Genomic DNA, 17,315 nt, shown 5'->3' on the forward strand with positions numbered 1-17,315 from the left:
TGATGGGGGTAACTATGATCAAAGTAGATCATATGCACATATAAAATGCTATTGTGAGGCCCATTACCATGTGTAATTGGCATGTGCTAATAAAAACAATAAACATTAAAATCTGTAGCAGTGACACCCCACTTTGTTGCAACCAGCCTACCTGATTTCTCTACTAACGTGCCTCAATTTATGGCTTTCTTTTGTTCAATGATTATAAAATTTCAGGTAACCAATTCCAGGGAACATGTTATTTGGGGCAACTCATACCTGTGTTCCTGGTCCACAGTCATTCTTATTTGAATAAAAATAAACTAGCTCTTATTTCCTTTGAGGTGGGGAAAAAGGAAATGCAAAGTAGTCGGTGTACAAACAGCACTCGGTGTGATCTGTGCTGTGTTAACAGAGCGGAGGTGGACAGCAAGTGACAGAGGTGACGCCTTTGATAAACCTAGCACACTCACGGGAAAACTGGTCGAGAACATCAGGCGCACGCCACAGATAATGATCTTACTTATTAGGAAAGTCTGAAACTTTCCTCTGAGACCAGAACAAAACAAAAATGTGAACTTCTAGAGCTTTATCCTCACATTCCTCGGAAACTCATTACTGTGTTCACTACCGCTGTCATCAAAATCGAAAGTCAAACTGAAACTGGAAATATTACTCCCTGATTCTGCCTTCTTTATTCAAAAATTACAGATTTCATAAACAGTATATTTCAATGTGTATTTCTTTCTTTCCTTTCTCTCTTTCATTCTTTCTTTCCCTTTTTTCTTTCATTCATTCTTTCTTTCTTTCTTTTTTTGGAGGGGGGAGGTTTTCAAGACAGGGTTTCTCTGTGTAGCTCTGACAGTCCCAGAACTAACTCTGTAGACCAGGCTGGCCATGAACTCACAGAAATCCACCTGCCTCTGCCTCCCAAGTGCTAGGATTAAAGGCGTGTGCCACCAACACCCAGTTCAATATATATTTCTTATATGTGTATGTATAGAGATATATGTGGAGGGATATAGTAAGACAGAAACAGAGGCAGAGAGAGTAAGGTTTATAATTATTTTATATATTTTTAAGACTATAAAAAGGCCAGGCATTTTGGAAATCAATGTGGTGTTTCTCAGAAAATTGGGAATCAATCTACCTCAAGACCCAGTGATATAACTCTTGGGCATATACCCAAGGAATGTTCAATCATACCACAAGGACACTTGCTCAACTATGTTCATAGCAGCTTTATTTGTAATAGTCTGAATCTGATGCCCCTCAACCAAAGAATGGATAAAGAAAATGTGATATATTTACACAATGGAGTATTACTAAGCTATTAAAACAATGATATCAAGAAAATTTGAAGGCAAATGGATGGAACTAAAAAAAGTGGTATGTATTCACTCATAAGTGGATATTAGTTGTAAAGTAAAGGATAACCATGCTACAATCCACAGACCCAGAGAGGCTCGGTAGCAAGGAGGGCCCAAGGGGGGACTCATGGATCTCCCTGGGAAGGGGAAGTAGAAGAGATCTCCTGGGTGGACTGGGGACAGGTGGGCATGGGAACTTGAGGGATCGGGTTGGGGAGGAGGAGGAGAGTACTGAAAGAGATGGTTGGTTGGAAATGGGGCTTTTCGGGGTGGGGTAGAAACTGGATACAAGCGAAACTTGCACGAATCTACAAGAATGACCCCAGCTGAGACTCTTGGCAACAGTGGATAGGTAGCCTGAACTGGACATCGCCTGTGGTCAGATTGGTGACTACCCCAATTGTTATCAGAGAGCCTCCATCCAGTAACTGATGGAACAGATGAAGTGACCCACAGGCAAACACCAGGATGAGCTCAGGGAATCCTGATAAAGGGGTGGGGATATCACAAGAAAACCCACACAAACAACTAACCTGGGCTCAAAAGAACTCACAGAGTCTGAACCAACCAGTCTGAGACAACCAGGAAGCCTGCTGGGACTGACCTAGGCCTTCTGCATACATGTGACAGTTGTGCAGCTTGATTTATTTGGATTCCTAATAGTGGGAGTAGGGGCTGTCCCTAATGCTTTCGCTGGCTCTTGGGAACCTGTTCCTCATCCTGGATTGCCTTAGCCCAGCCTAAATGCAAGGGGAGAAGCTTAGTCTTATGGCAACCTGATAAGCCATGCTTTGCTGACACCCATGGGAGACCTGCCCCTTTCTAAGTAGAAACAGAGGAGGAGTGGATTTGTGGGGGAGAATGGGAGAACAGGAGGGAGGGGGAATTGTGGTTGGGATGTAAAATGTATAAACCAATTTCTTAAAAGACTACAAAAAGCAATCAATTCAAACGGTGGAATAAAGAGATGTTCAATCTCTCTCTCCAGCCTAAACTCTAAAATAATGAACTTTTCCCAAAAATCTGTAATATGAACCAGGCTTGGTGGTACATGCTTTTAATCCCAGCAACCAGGAGGCAGAGGCACGTGAATCTCTTTGAGTTTGAGGCCAGTCTGGTGTTTATGGCAAGTTCCAGGACTGCCAGGGCTACACAGAGAAACCCTGTCTCAAAGAAACAAGAAACAAAATCTAGACTATAATCAGAAAGGGTTTTGGTGCATCAAAAATTAGTGATTGTAGTGGGTAGCTGTTCCAGCTTTGACCTGGAAGTACTACCCCCAGTGAGACTTCCGGTAACTGTCATGCCTACCTATAGCCTGCCCCTGAGGCGGGGCTGAGACAGGAGCCCTTAAGACCTGAGATACAGATGTGCCAGCTCTCTTGGTTTCTGGTAATCCTGGATGTTGGGTGGTAGACCGATCAGAGTTCTCTGGAGAACACCACTGGACTGCTTCACCTCTCCCAGACCCTGTAACCTATTTCTCTACTTGTTGTAAGTTATCCCTCAAAATAAATCTTCGTTTTAACCATGTGGAATTGCCTTAATATATCCCTCAATAAGTGGTTCCTTAAGAACCAGAGGTTGGCCAGGCAGTGGCACATGCTGTTAATCCTAGTACTTGGGAGGCAGAGGCAGGTGGATCTCTGAGTTCAAGACCAGCCTAGTCTACAGAGTGAGTCCAGGGACATCTAGGAATACACAGAGAAACCCTGTCTCAGAAAACCAAAAATAAATAAATAAAAATTTAAAAAGAACCAGAGACTGATGTGACCAGATGGAATGAGAAGCAAACGTGGGAATGGCTTCTGTGGGAGCAAGGATAACATATTCTTACACGGGCATAGCCTGGAATGCTATGGCTTAGTATGGGCATATCATACAGAGTGTGATAATATTAATATTATTCTCATTAAAAGTATAAGAAAGGGTGCTAAGTATCAGGCCAGATAGCTGCATATCTGTGCTCATTTTCAACACTTCAAAGCGGGGTTCTAAGCAACAAAATTAAAATAGGGGGAAAGACACAAGAATAGGAATGAACAGACATAGTAATAACACGTGATTGTCTACCTGGGCACCGAAGGGAATAAATGATGGACATGAAAACAGGAAGACATTTAGCACGTTCCAGTACAATCCAACTGTCCACAGGGCTACAGTTGTCCTCAGCACCAGCAGCAAGCCAATCTAATGAGTTATTTTTCTACTTATGTCTTTATTTATATAAAAAAAAAATAATGTAGAGATACAGCTGAACTCCTATGCATTTCCTCTGCTTCACCTGTTTGCTCCACACATCCTGCCCCTCCCCCCTCTCCCCTCCCCCATCATGTATTTGGAGCGTTCTATTCCCATGCATGCCTTTTATGTTACTACATGTGTATATGTCCTTAAAACATATATACATCATTGCAATTGTCTCAAAATAAGAATTAAGATATATATATTTTTTTCACATTGAAATTCTTCATATATATTTATGTTATATACAGGGTACAAATGTGTGTGTTTGTCACTGTAACTTGACTCACTCTCTTACTATTGTCATACTTTTCCAAAGTAAGATGTTAAATACATATATGTAATTTTTTTTCTCACTATCTGGAATCAGTTGGCTAAATAGTTTTAAAATCTATTGTTTTCTCTGGGAATATATATGGGGAGTAAAAACCTGAATCTCAAAGAACATGTAGATTAAAGACAAAGAGCACAGCGCAAGCACAGAGTGGCCTTGGAAAACTGGCATGACTTCAATGCCCTCAACAAGAAAGCAGGTAAGGAAATTACGACACATCTATCACACAAAGATTATTTTACAGTCAGTGAAAAGAATTTAGTAAATCTATATGCAGTGAGTGACACAGAAAAATTTTGAAGATAAAGGAAAATGCAAACAGCATGATCTTCTTTATGTTGCAAGATGAACCTATTTTAAGACCTCCAGGGTTAACAGTGGGAGAAAATGGGGACCAGAAGAGTGTGATGCCAATGCTATTCACGTTTAAATTGCATGTCAAGGTAATTTTTGAAAAACTGACAAAGTAGGGAACCTTTCCATAAGTGAATGATGGTCTGAAGAGGAGGGTAGGCAATGCTGTTCCTGCCTAGTGTCGGGCTTTGTTACAGTGGGGATATACGCTTACAGTTTTAGCAGACAAACTGATCATACAGACATGAAGTCTAGACAAAAGAAAAAAGTGATCAAGAAGAATGGACAAAGGTCAAATTCCCAGAACATACAACCTAACAACACTGAAGTCTCCCCTTAATGCTTTTCTCGCTTTGATTGGGCACAGCAGAGCAAGGCAGGCCACTGGTGTGAGCATACTTACTGACAGCTTTCAGAGTTTTTGTTCGGAAGAGACAGCCTCGAAAGTTCAGGCGTAGCACGGTTAGACGCCACCTCTGCAAAGTACTCACTACGCATTTATCTGCAATGTTTTTCGTTGTGGAGAAATCAATCTAAAAGGGATAAATAAAATGCATTAAGAAATCAGATCTATTTCATATAAAACTTTTAAACATTTTAAAGCATCAAATACTAGAAGCTCTTCATGGAGTCATTTCCAAATAGAAAAGGAGTCTAAAATGTTTAGAGTTCTCTAAAACTCAAATTTCACAAAATAAAGACTATACTTGTAAAACACATTTCCAAAAGTATTGGATTTGGCCAATGAAAAACAAAGTGCACTCAAATAAAAATTTTAAACACGTTTCTTCAAGTTGGGGATCAAACCCCCATACATGCTAGACAGGCACTCTATCACTGAACTCAATGTACATACAGCATTCGGTCTCTTTGTGAGTTAAGACATACAAAGTGGAAAACAGTGAAATCTCATATATCAAAAAGCTGGGAGAGCCCAGAAAATTTGTAACAGAAAGTACTCTTTAAGTCTCTTTTGTGGTTATCAGTCAACCCAGTATTTACCCTGACCTGTAAGAATTTACAATAACATGCATATATAAAAGAATGAAGAGCAGAATTTTATTAGCAAGAGGAGATGACCTCATGACTTCCGATGAGACTGACTGAATAAATGGAGAGACTGCATGCAGCAGAACACTAGGCAGGAGGTGAACTTGGGGCAAAAGAACATAATACAGCAAAAGAATGCCTAAACCAATGCAGCCCAACTACGCTACATTCTAACTCAGTCCAGGGACAAAATCATTTACTTAGGAATTTAATGATAAACTGTTTTCATGAATGTTACCTGATGTCATTCTTTTGATGAGAGTTGATTCTCAGACAGAACTCAAGGTTCCATTTTAAAAGAAGCTGGAGAGCAGACGGCGGGTGACAGGTTTCTCCTTCATGTTTAGTAATTAAGGGCACACTTTGTGGTCAACCAGATGACAGTTGTAATTCTAAGCCAGCCACTTACTAATGCGAGCGATTATATAGCTAACTCATTTTCTCCCCTGTCAAATGAGAACAAGGGCAACACCTGTGCCGTGGGTAAAGCGCCTGCTCAGCACCCAGAGTACAGGCTGCGCTGAAATTGCAGCTGTTTGTTACTAGTGCAAAAACTATGATCAATCATCACAAAGCGTGAAGTAAAACACCTTTTCAAAGTGTGCAAGGCACATAAAAAAGCTGCTTGGTCTGTCAGTGCGTCTGCATGCACACAAGACGCCCTTACACACAGCCCAGCGTTTTCTAATGTGCACTTCTAGGCTAATGATTCCCACTGTCATGGTCCTAGTCTTTACATGGTCTGTACTCTTTATAGCTGGAAATGAGGAGTCTTGTGGCCACAATAAAAATGAGGCATATACTGTCCCTTGGTGACTTCTCATGTCTCTTGGATGACACTGTAATCTCAACAACTGGGATCGCTTATGCCATCCGTCCAGCTTCAGAGGCCATTACTTCCCTGCTGTCTAAAGTTAGTTCATAGCTGACTTCATCGCTTTCCCTCATGAGTAATGACTAGAGGACAGATGACACCATGCACTCAGACTGACCTGTGATGGTGGCCAGGCAGTAGGTGCAAAATCTGCTAAACGTTCTTATAGAAGCTAAGAGGAGTGGATGGGGTGCCAGCAACTACAGACCAAAGTCACCTCCACACCCATACACCCGTCAGGACACCATCCAGTCCTGACCAGACTGCTCTGCTCTCCTTCTGTGCAGTGCTGCCAAGGAGCTAACAAATCAGAAGTGCCTGTCATGGGCTTTAGTTTAAGAAAGTGATTCGAAAGCCGACCCCGAAGGGATGGTCTGGGAGAATTATAAAGACCCGCTGCTGAGTGAGCCAGTGGGGAGGCCTAAGAATTTCTATCTCCCACAAGCTCTCCTGTGGTGCTGATGCTCTTGGTGTCAGGACCACACTCTGAGAACAGATGGTTTAAAGAAATAAATCTCTTGTTTATGTGACAGCTGTTAGGGGGTGTTCCTTTTAACTTTGGAAAACTCAAAGAAGAAAAGTGAATACAAATGCTCTGGAGGGGAAAAAATGGCACACTGCTCTTAAAGACTGACCCTGCATAAGCCTGGCAGGCATTAGAAAAGCCAGCACTTCCTCTCAGAGACCTGTTGGATACAGGTGTAGAAAATACCAGCCCATGGCAGGGAAGAACAAAGTCAGAGTCGAGAGTGTTCTTGGGTTCTCCTTCCTCTTATTTCTGCTTTTCCCTGTGAGTGTTCAAGTGTGGCATATTATAAGGAAGCAATGAGATCTTCTTGTTTATCAGTCAGCCCTGGTAACCCAGAGTCCATATCAACCCCTGCTCCCACCAGTTCCACATGCTGTCAGTCACGTACAGTAAGGAAATACCCTCTCTTTTTCAGAACTAGCCTTACAGTTATGAGCTATGAAATGGTCATTACAGATCATACACCCCAAAAGTGCCCCTGGGGGTATGGAGAGATGGTTCAGTAGTTAAGAGCACTTGCTGCTCTTCCAGAGGACCTGGGTTCAGTTCCCAGCACCAACATGGCAACTCACAACCTTCTCTAACTCCAATCCCAAAGGATATAATGCCCTCTTCCTGAAGGTTCCAGGCATGTTGTGGTGCATAGACACACATGCAGGCAAAACACACATACACATAGAATAATTATAAAAACTAATAATAAAGAAAACAATTTTCTTTCTTTTCATTTTTCCCCCCAGGCCAGAAGTGGAGGATGTTAAGACAGGGTTTCACCATGTAGCTCTGGCTGTCCTGGAACCCACAGAGATTCGCCTACATCTGCCTCCTGAGTGCTGGGATTAAAGGCTTGCACCATCGTGCCCAGTTCAAATTTTTCTTTCTTAAAAGTTTCCTTTCTCATGGTCAAGAGCTCATGGAGTCTGTGCTCATCAACCAGAATAAGAACACAAATAATGAAGCCGGACAGTGGTGGCTTTAATCCCAACACTCAGAAGGCAGAGAGGCAGGCAGATCTCTGTGAGTTAGAGGCCAGTCTGGGCTACAGAGTGAGATCCAGAAAAGGCGCAAAGCTACACAGAGAAACCCTGTCTCAAAAAACCAAAACCAAAAAAAAAGCAAAGGACACAAATAATGAAATAAGGATGAGGTACAACTTATCCAGCAAAATGGGTCTTTGCTTTATTCTAAAAATAATATTCAACATACATATCCCACCATTTAAAATTTAAAATATAGATATATCTCTTAAGATAATGTTTTTCTCTATCCTTAGCTATTCCTCCAGGTTTGTGCTAACCAAACTCAATCAACCAACAAACCAAAAACACAAACAAAAAGTACTTACTGCTGGTGGCCACAGGGAAGGGAGAGAATCACGCCTTCCCACATGTCTACTTACGGCATTCCACAAGAAGCCTCTCTGTGTCATCGCCATCCAGGAGCGGTTGACTTGACCACACATGATTGTATCTCTAAAACTGAGGTACAAAAAATCTAAATGCAGAGAAAAGAAACAGATGATTTTGAATGATATATGAATTTTGGTATAGATCTTCCATTGTGTGTGTTAGTGATGACAACATCATCCATATATTAGAAAAGTAGACAAATACACACAATCCTAGAGACCTATACAAGACAATCTCACCAAGTACGGTATGGTCAATAGACTGGATATGATGGCACATATCTGTTATCCCATTACTTTCAGATACAGGAGGATTGTGAGTTCAGGGCCTGGAATGTATATTGAGACACCCCTCTTTCAATAAATAAATAAATGAATGAAGAAATAAACCTTCTCTTTTCTCCCATAAAAGTCACATGGCTACCCTGTAGGAAGCGCCCTACAGACGTAGCCATATATCTATGTCATAAAAAATCAGAGCTCCGAGTCTCACCCAGCCCTTGGAGAGGAATATTACAAGAAACCCAGACTTTCTCTTTCATTTATAAGGACCCTGAAATTTCAAGGGGGATGTCCTGGTAGTCCAGGGTAAATGCCCCATCTCAAGACCCTTAATCACATCTGAAAAAAGTTATTTCGCCATGTAAGGTAGCACATTCAAAGGTTCTTGAGACTAGGAAGGTGATATATTTGGGAGGTTCTGCCTATTGTGCTATGTAATAACAAACACTAAATTTAAAAGAGCAGTGAAGAAAATGCACTTGAGGACACTGTAATTATATTTGTTGTACTTTACTGACTAAACTGGGTGGTGAGCACATGGCTGCTCATTATATTTCTTTGCATGTCTGGAATACCTTATGATCTCACTTTTGAATAAAATACATAGGAATAAATTCAAGTAAGGATGTGAAAGGGTGGTCAGTAAACTGAAAATAATGAAACACTGAAAACTGAGGATGATTAAATAAATAGAACAATAAATTGAAAGATACAATAATAACATAAAAGGAACTAAATCATATGTTTATACCTGCCCATGACATAAACACTAAATACATACAATCCTAGAGACCTATACCAGACAATCTCACCAAGTATCCAAAGAACAGATAGTACGAACAGTAAAAATATCAAGATGTCAAATCTATCTCAAGTCTACAGATTCATTAAATAATGTCAACTTTCCAAAGGCTCCTTTTGTAGAAATGGAAGCCAATCCCGCTGGACTACACCTCACCTCTCCCGGATCCTGTAACCAATCCCTTTACTGGCTGTAAGTTACCCCCAAATAAACTTCCTTTTTAACTACATGGAGTTGCCTTCTTAAATTCCCCACACTTAGGGGGCTCCACATTTCAATGTAGAATAAGCCACTTCAGACCTACACTCTATCATAAATCTCTATTTTCTCCTAAGGAATGGGGCCGTATTACATAATATATAAGGAATTTTCAAATGTTCGTATGCAATAACCTTTGGAAATACTAGAAATTAATTCCATGTGCAATACTGGCTGTTGCCAATATAGTTCACGGGAGGAACACTGGGGTGAGGAACTAGACTTTCCAACTTAATTTCATAGATAATCACCAGTTGGATTATTTTGTCTAAATCAGAAAAGTGACAAGATGAGGCACAGAGAAAAAGAGGAGTTTTAAGAAAACTGTACACCAGTAAAGTCTACAAGATAAGAGGTTATCGATTCTGTTAATATCTCAGTTCCCACTCTATGCCTGAGAACTGGGGGGTCTCAGGAGACAAAAGAGCATCCAGAGATCCATCAATAATGTAGCGAGAAAGGGGAATGGAAGGGCCCACCTCAAGAGAAATAGAGGGATGTAACAAGAAAACAAAAGCTGAAAGGGGAAACTCCAGAGCCTCTAGCAGGGTGAGAACAACAAAGAACCCATGGGTACAAGGAAGCCAGCACACCAGGAGACTGAAGTGGATCGAGTGCTGTCGGATCCAAGTCAAGGTAACAGAGGCAGCTGCAAGAGTCACCCAAAGATCTAAGACTCTTTGAGCCTGTAGCCCCCTCCTCCCCTTCTGGACTTGCGTGGAGAAGAGTGAAGCCCCCAGAAGATCATCAGAACACACTGGGGAGGGCAGTTTGTAGAATGTGAGCAGTACACCAAAGCACCAGAAGTACACCAGGTAACTGACCTTAAATGACAAAATCAGGGTCAAATTTCAGCTTTCTGTTGAGAAAGACCTCTAGATCAGGAGCTCTATGATTTTAAGATTCTATGATTCTTTGCTACCTAAAAGATGCAATACTCTTCATGTAGAAAAGGATGTGCAATGTTCATAAGGACTAATTCTCTTCTCCCATACTCTGGGACTAGCTTGGTATCAGGGTATCAGCATGTGTTCCTCCACATGAGACCAGCAAGAACTGGGGAGAAGCTGAGCAGTCACCACGCACTGTCGTTGTAGAAGCCAGCTCACTAGAGAAGGACTTCAGGACACAGATGTGTCCTCTGGCAGTGCCAGAACCCCTCCGTATTGTTAGACTGCCTGGTTACTAATGCACAGCATGTGAGAAGTCTTGCTTGTGAACACAATAAAAGACAAACAAACAAATCCAAATGCAACTGGATGGAGAAAACATACAGCATAAATCTTTAAAATTCGGCATAATTCATCCATCTCGGAATTAAAGGACTGTGGGCACCAACGAACAATAGTTGCAACATCTCCTCAGTGCAGAACCATCTGCCACGTCTGCTCCCCATTGCTGCCATACAATGAACAGAGCCTTTAGGAGGAGTTTGACTTAATTGTCCTATCACAGACCATCACTGACAAGCCGATGGGAACTGAAGCAGAGACCACGGAGGAACACTGCTGACTGGCTGGCGCCCCATAGTTTGCTCAGTCTGCTTTCTTACACTGGGAGAGTCAGTGCCCAAGGGCGGCTCCACCCACAGTGGGCGGGGCCCTCCCACATCAATCACTAATCAAGAAAATGCCCCACAGACTTGCCTACAGACAGCCCCTCGACAAGCACTCCTTCTCCTCAGATGACTCTAGCTCATGCCATGGTGACAAACTAGCCAGCAGGGTACACAGACCCACACCAGTCAAGGCATTCCACGGGAGCCCAGCGCTCCAGCTACTCAGTCAGATTGATGAAGAATTCCCATCCATTTCTTAAATCTTGTAAAATATGAAGAGGAAGAGATGAAAAATGAAAAAAAAAATCCTATGTAAATCCTTTTGCCAAGCAGGAAGTTCCTTTGACAGCTGGATCCAATGACTGACTGGGTAGGTGGGCCTATGAGTGACTTCTGCCACCAAGAAACTCAAAGGGAAAGAAAGCAAAATGTAACAAAACATTAAAATGTCAGTTTGGGCCCACAGCCTATCAGGGGCCACAGCCTGAATCACTATACCTGGGGATACCAGGATGGAAACAATGATGGCAGGGAGGGACCTGAGTCCCTGCCCCTTCCTAGAGCCGTTAGGTGGAGCTGGGCAAAGAGGCACTGGCATGTGTGTGTGTGTGTGTGTGTGTGTGTGTGTGTGTGTGTGTGTGTGTGTGTGATGGACCAAGGTGTCAAGGCCCAAGCAAAGTGAGGAGACTCTAAGTGTCCCTTGGGAGACTGTACTATTAATGGCTGCCTTTCAGAGGAAGGAGGTGGGTCCACCCTAGATGGTAAGGGCATGGTATGGAATGTGGGAGGCCAAACTGCATGAGGGGATGATCTGGCAGGGGGGTTAGAGGGGAGGTGTGAGGGATGATCTGGCAGGGGGGTTAGAGGTTAAGTAAATAGAAAAGTGATCTTATCAAAAAGAGGGGAGGCCAGGGACCGCAGAAAGAGTATAAAGCAAGAGGAAGGATGGTGGAGTTTGGCAGGGTGAGGATAAATGCCCTTGTGTCATGAGGGGCTAGCTTATACTGTATGCCAGGAAGAGATCATGACGAGGGGAACATTTGCCTAGCAAATGTAACAGGAAATGAATGGTTGGTATCTATGTGGTAGAAATCACCTGAGTAAATGCATCAGAAAGTTGGGAGGAGGTTTCATTCCCTAGGGAGCATTTCAAAGTATGAAAAAGAATACTAGAAAGCACCTTGATGTACTACACTAGAATTGGGTATAGCCAGAACTTTAATATATAAAGCACTGCTTCTGATCAAGAAATTTACTTTACAGAAAAAAAAAAAGCACTTTCACCACTTTTTATTAGGATTTTTAATTTTACATATTAAAGAGTAAACATACTCAATATTTTATCTACTTTTTCTAGAAAGAAGTTATATTTCCATTTACATATAGGTTAATTGTGTCATCTTAGGAAGATTTATTACCTTGCTATTGCCTATAATTAGAGATAAGGAGATTTATATGGATTATCAGTTGTCAGAGGTGGATTTATGATGGTTAATTCTATGTGACAATTGAGTCGGTCATGGGGTAAACATTATTTCTGGGTATGTCTGTGTAGGTGTTCTAAATGAGATTAACATTTAAATCAGGCTGGGGAAAAAAAGATTTCCTTTCAGAATGCCAATGAGTTTCACCCAAGCCACTGTAGGCTGATCAGACTCACCCCTCCTTCTCCCCTTCTCTCTCCCTCACTCTCTCCCTTCCCCTCTCTCTTCTAAGCTATGATATGAGCCTTGCCCTGCCTTTGGACTCACATTTGTGTGGAGTTTACAACATGAATACTCTTGGTTCTCAAGCCTCCAGACTTACGCTGTAATGGTATCACTGGTTCTCTTGGGTTTCCACCTAGACAAATGAAAGGTCTTAGGACTCATAGCTTTCCCAGTTACATGAGCGGCCTCTTCAGAGAGCATGCGTGCACACACACACTCACCAGTCATTGGTTTGTGTACCTAAAAAAATGTCAACTTGAAGGAAACATTTATTTTAACTCAGAGGAAAGATTTATTATAACTCATAGCTACAGCCCATAGTCATTTGACTGTGTTGCTTCTGGCCTGTGGTGAGGCAAAGGAAACATGCTTTGCTTCATGATGGCAGGAGAGGGAGAGCAAGAAGGATGGAGAGAGGAGAGAGAGAGAGAGAGAGAGACAACACCAAATGTACCCTTTGAAGGTATGTTTCCAATGCACCTCTATCAACTAGGTCTCAATTCCGAACAGCTCATTAAGATTAATCCATTGGTAAAGTTAGAGTCCTCGTGATCCAGTCACCTTCTGAAAACTGCATTGAGGTCCAAGCCTCCAATAAACAAGTCTTTGAGCAGTATCTCCTATCCCAAGCACAACATTCTTTCTGGGAAGAACCCAGATTAACATAGGATCAAAATATACAGAATAAACAAACATGAAGGAGGAGCTTTAAAAATAAAAAAGGCCTGGGAAAAGTAAAGTGGCATCTTAAAGCTGGGAACATAATTTTAAAAGGGGGGTGGAGGGGATCCTAGAGAAAAGGGGGAGGGGTCCTAGAGACATACACAGATAATTTCTTTCTGGGGGATAAAAGAGAGTCTTAAAGAAAAATATCTCTGAATGTAATTTCAAAAATGGTGATAGTATTTATTAAATATGATTAATGTGTATTAATTCATATTGATTGCTATCCTTGATCTTTGATTTATTAGCCCTTAGAACTGTGAGAAATAAATTTCTGTTATTTCTAAGCCCTCCAGTCTATGAGCCTGTAGATCTATAGTGGGCCAAATGGACCAAGTTTTGGAAACTGTCTTCTAGGTACAGTACGTCTCTGAGAATAAACTTAAATTAGAGAAGTGGGGGGAGACTGGAAAGTTAGGCATTAATCCATTCACCAGTTTTTCTGTTTGATACCATAAACATGAGAAGTGCATGCTAGTTAGTGTCCTTGTTAGAGCTACTGTTGCTTCAGTGAAACACCATGACCACAGCAAGTTGGAGAGGAAAGAGTTTATTCAGCTTATACTTCTACATCATTGTCATTATTGAAGAAAGTCAGGACAGTCACATAGGGTAGGATCTTGGAGGCAGGGGCTGATGCAGAGGCCATGAAGGGATGCTGATTACTGGCTTGCTCCTCATGGCTTCTTAGGCCTGCTTTTTTATAGAACCCAGAACCACCAGCCCAGGGATGGTACCACCCACAATGGGCTGGCCCTCCCCCTATCAGTCACTAATTAAGAAAATGCCTTCCAGCCCGATCTTATGGTGGAATTTCCTCAATGAGATTCCCTCCTTTCCAGTAACTCTAACTTGTTAAGTTAGATATGAAACTAGCTGTGTCAAGTTGATATGAAACTAGCCAGCACAGTTACATTATTTTATTTTATTTTTGAAACAGGGTCTCACCATGTTGCCGTGGTTGGTATGGAAAATTGCATGCATTCTTAGAATACTATTTCTGTATCAGAAATAGAACATTAAACAATAGCCTCTATATAATATCCTAGTTTGGGCAAGCAGAACAAGATAATGGCTAAGAATAGAGCAGGTGCTATATCAGTATTTAACACTTTACAAGATTAAGCTTAAATAGAATGCACAATTAATCCATGGTGGCAGATTGTTTAACCATTAAGCATTTTATCCTTGGAAGTTTTATTTCTTTGAGATATTGTTAAAATCCCCTCTTAAGTTTCTGGAAGTCAAGGTGTTGTTATATTTTTTTGGCATTAGATACTGTTAGAAATAGTTACTTTAAGCAGAAAACTTTTGACTTTATACTGGTCAAAGTCATTTTAATTTTGAAAAAAAAAAAAGAAGGGTTCCAATAACCCACCAAGGTTTACTTTTTTTGAGCAAAATTTTATTTCAAATAAATGAGTGTTTGTAGACCTTGAACACAAATACCTCCTAGAAGAGTTTGTTATATGAAGTGAATGAACCTGTTGTGATGGAATATGCTAGAAGGATACACTGAAGAGATGTAGGCAGGGGTCACAAGTTCTAACCCATCCTGGGCTATGGCTTTGGAGCCAGTGAGATGGTGCAGCAGGTGAAGGCTCCTGCTGCCAAGCCTGACACCTGAGTTCCATCCCTGGACCCAGATGGTGGAAGAAGAGAACCAACTCCTGCACATTGTCCACTGGCCCTCACATGCTGTGGCACACATGACTCCCCCACCACTGGGGTATGAAGTACTGCTTGGAAGAGGAATGAAGTTTAGTGATGGAACTGGAAGATAAATTAGAAAATGAAACAGGTCAGCAACATTGTAGGAAAGAGGAAACCAAAACAAAGAGGAAGAGAGCTGAAAAGTACCATGGTATGCATTCACTCAGCCACAGAGACAAGCAGCCCAAGAACACAGTGGGCACTCCATGGGACTCAGATCCCAAGGACTTGGGGGTCTCAGCACAGTGTACTCTCCACCCAGCATTGTTTTGACCAAGAACCTCATTTTGGAAACAGCATTATGAGGCAATCCTCCACAAGAAAGCAAACCAGAACTGATGCTACAACTTAAGTGGTCTGGGTATCTCCAGCTGAGAGAATGTGCTTCCCACACAAGAGGATTAACTTGAATCTTGGTACCCAAGAGACACCCAAGGATGCTGTTCCTCCCATTGATTCTGACTCTGTGTTGAGTAATAAATCATATGGTTACATGTTTCTGTGTCGTGTATAGTTTCCTCTCACAACAGGACCAGAACACAGGGAGATTTCAGTTGTAAGTGCATACATAATCCAGGTAAGCTATCATCTAGAGATCATCTCCCCTGTCCTTCAGAAGGTTTGGCCAGCTCAGAATGGGGGATAAACATGGCCCAACCAACATGAGGAACCAACACATTCCAAATTCTTAAAAGGTGGCAAGTGAGAGAACGTAAGGGATGGAGACACAGGAATGAGACTAGAAACTATCACAGAACAATGGAATGACCTGGGAACTAGTGAGTAAAAGAAACTAGAAAGTAAGATAGTAACCATGCTTAAATTCCATGAGTGCAGCAAAAAGAACCAGGGACAAAACACACTGAGGAAGCACTTTATTTGCTTTGATATAAAAACAACTTTCTAATTATCTAATCCTCCCCCAAATGGAACAGAATGTCTTTCAGTTAACAGTCTCCCCAGCATAGAAAGCACTAGATCAGAGCTGCATAAACATTACTTTTAATGGAGACTCTTCATTCCTTGGCCTCCTCTGTACATCTGGAAACAGTTCGGTAACCCTGTGCATCTGTCTCTCCATCCCCAACTCCTCCCCTAAAAGGAAGATACCCAATTATAAACTATGGGGGGAAGAACCAGGACACCAGCTCTGGTCCTGCTCCATGCTACTCTAATCGGAATGCAGGATGAATGCATCCGGTCTGCGCTGGGGGAGTCTACAGGTATTCAGCTGTGCAGTGACCAAAGGGTGAAATTTTCCTGATCTGTGAATGTAGGAATAAAGTCCCAGTCCTGGTCACTGGGCCTATGCTACCATCTTGTAGCAACTGGATCTGCCCATTTTCCAGCTTTCTACTCCATGCTTGGCTCCAGACTCAGATGAAAAGAGCTCTATATTGCTTTCTAAAACTTAAAGAATATCTATAAAGATACTGTCCTGGCAGAGAGATTGGACATGTAGCTCTAAATATGTTCTTTATGTATAATTCTGCAACCCTATAAATTTTCAGCTATTTCTGGGACTTCCTAACTTAATTCTTCATTGTGATTTAAAATTCAATGATTCCAAAATTATATTCCTCTATTCCCCAAATCAGTTTACTTATCAAATATTGCTGTACCTCAGATGTATCTCGAACCTCACATTCTAGATTTAAATACTTAAAATTCCAAAGTGCTTGTGGAGTTAGAAATCAATATCATCATTATAAGTATTAAAAAAGCCTCACTGTCATAACTGAAGTTTTTCTGTGTCCCACCCTATAGCATGAATCTTAAAGGTCTTATTAATAAAAACAAACCCGGAACCAAGTATTGGAGTGACGCTGGAAGATCAGAAAAGCAGAACAAGCCACAGCCACCTCACCTTGCCAATTCCTCAGCTGATCCTGTTCCCTCAGGATGGAAGCTTCTGAGTCCTCATCCAAAATGGATCTCAGATGAACTGTGCTGCTCAAAGCCTAAAAGCTTAACCAGCTTAGTTCCTGGTTTTTCACGCCTTATATACCTTTCTGCTTTCTGCCCTCACTTCCTGGGATTAAAGGTTCACTTCCTGGGATTAAAGGCGTGAATCACCATGCCTGGCTGTTTCCAGTGTGGCTTTAAACTCACAGAGATCCAGATGGAT

General features: G+C 41.7%; 1 protein-coding gene across 1 annotated transcript in view; it reads right to left on the reverse strand.

Annotated features, from left to right (window-relative positions):
- Fbxl13 (F-box and leucine rich repeat protein 13) overlaps nt 1-17,315 on the reverse strand; it is a 216,205-nt gene that overhangs the window by 120,801 nt on the left and 78,089 nt on the right. The window contains exons 8-9 of the mRNA XM_028890932.2: nt 8,134-8,228; nt 4,685-4,814 (exon numbers count right to left, since the gene is read on the reverse strand). Of these exons, the coding sequence (XP_028746765.1) occupies nt 4,685-4,814; nt 8,134-8,228 (225 nt within the window). The remainder of the gene's footprint in view (nt 1-4,684; nt 4,815-8,133; nt 8,229-17,315) is intronic.

Source organism: Peromyscus leucopus, chromosome 3, assembly GCF_004664715.2.
Source record: "Peromyscus leucopus breed LL Stock chromosome 3, UCI_PerLeu_2.1, whole genome shotgun sequence".
NCBI classification, from domain to species: Eukaryota; Metazoa; Chordata; class Mammalia; order Rodentia; family Cricetidae; genus Peromyscus; species Peromyscus leucopus.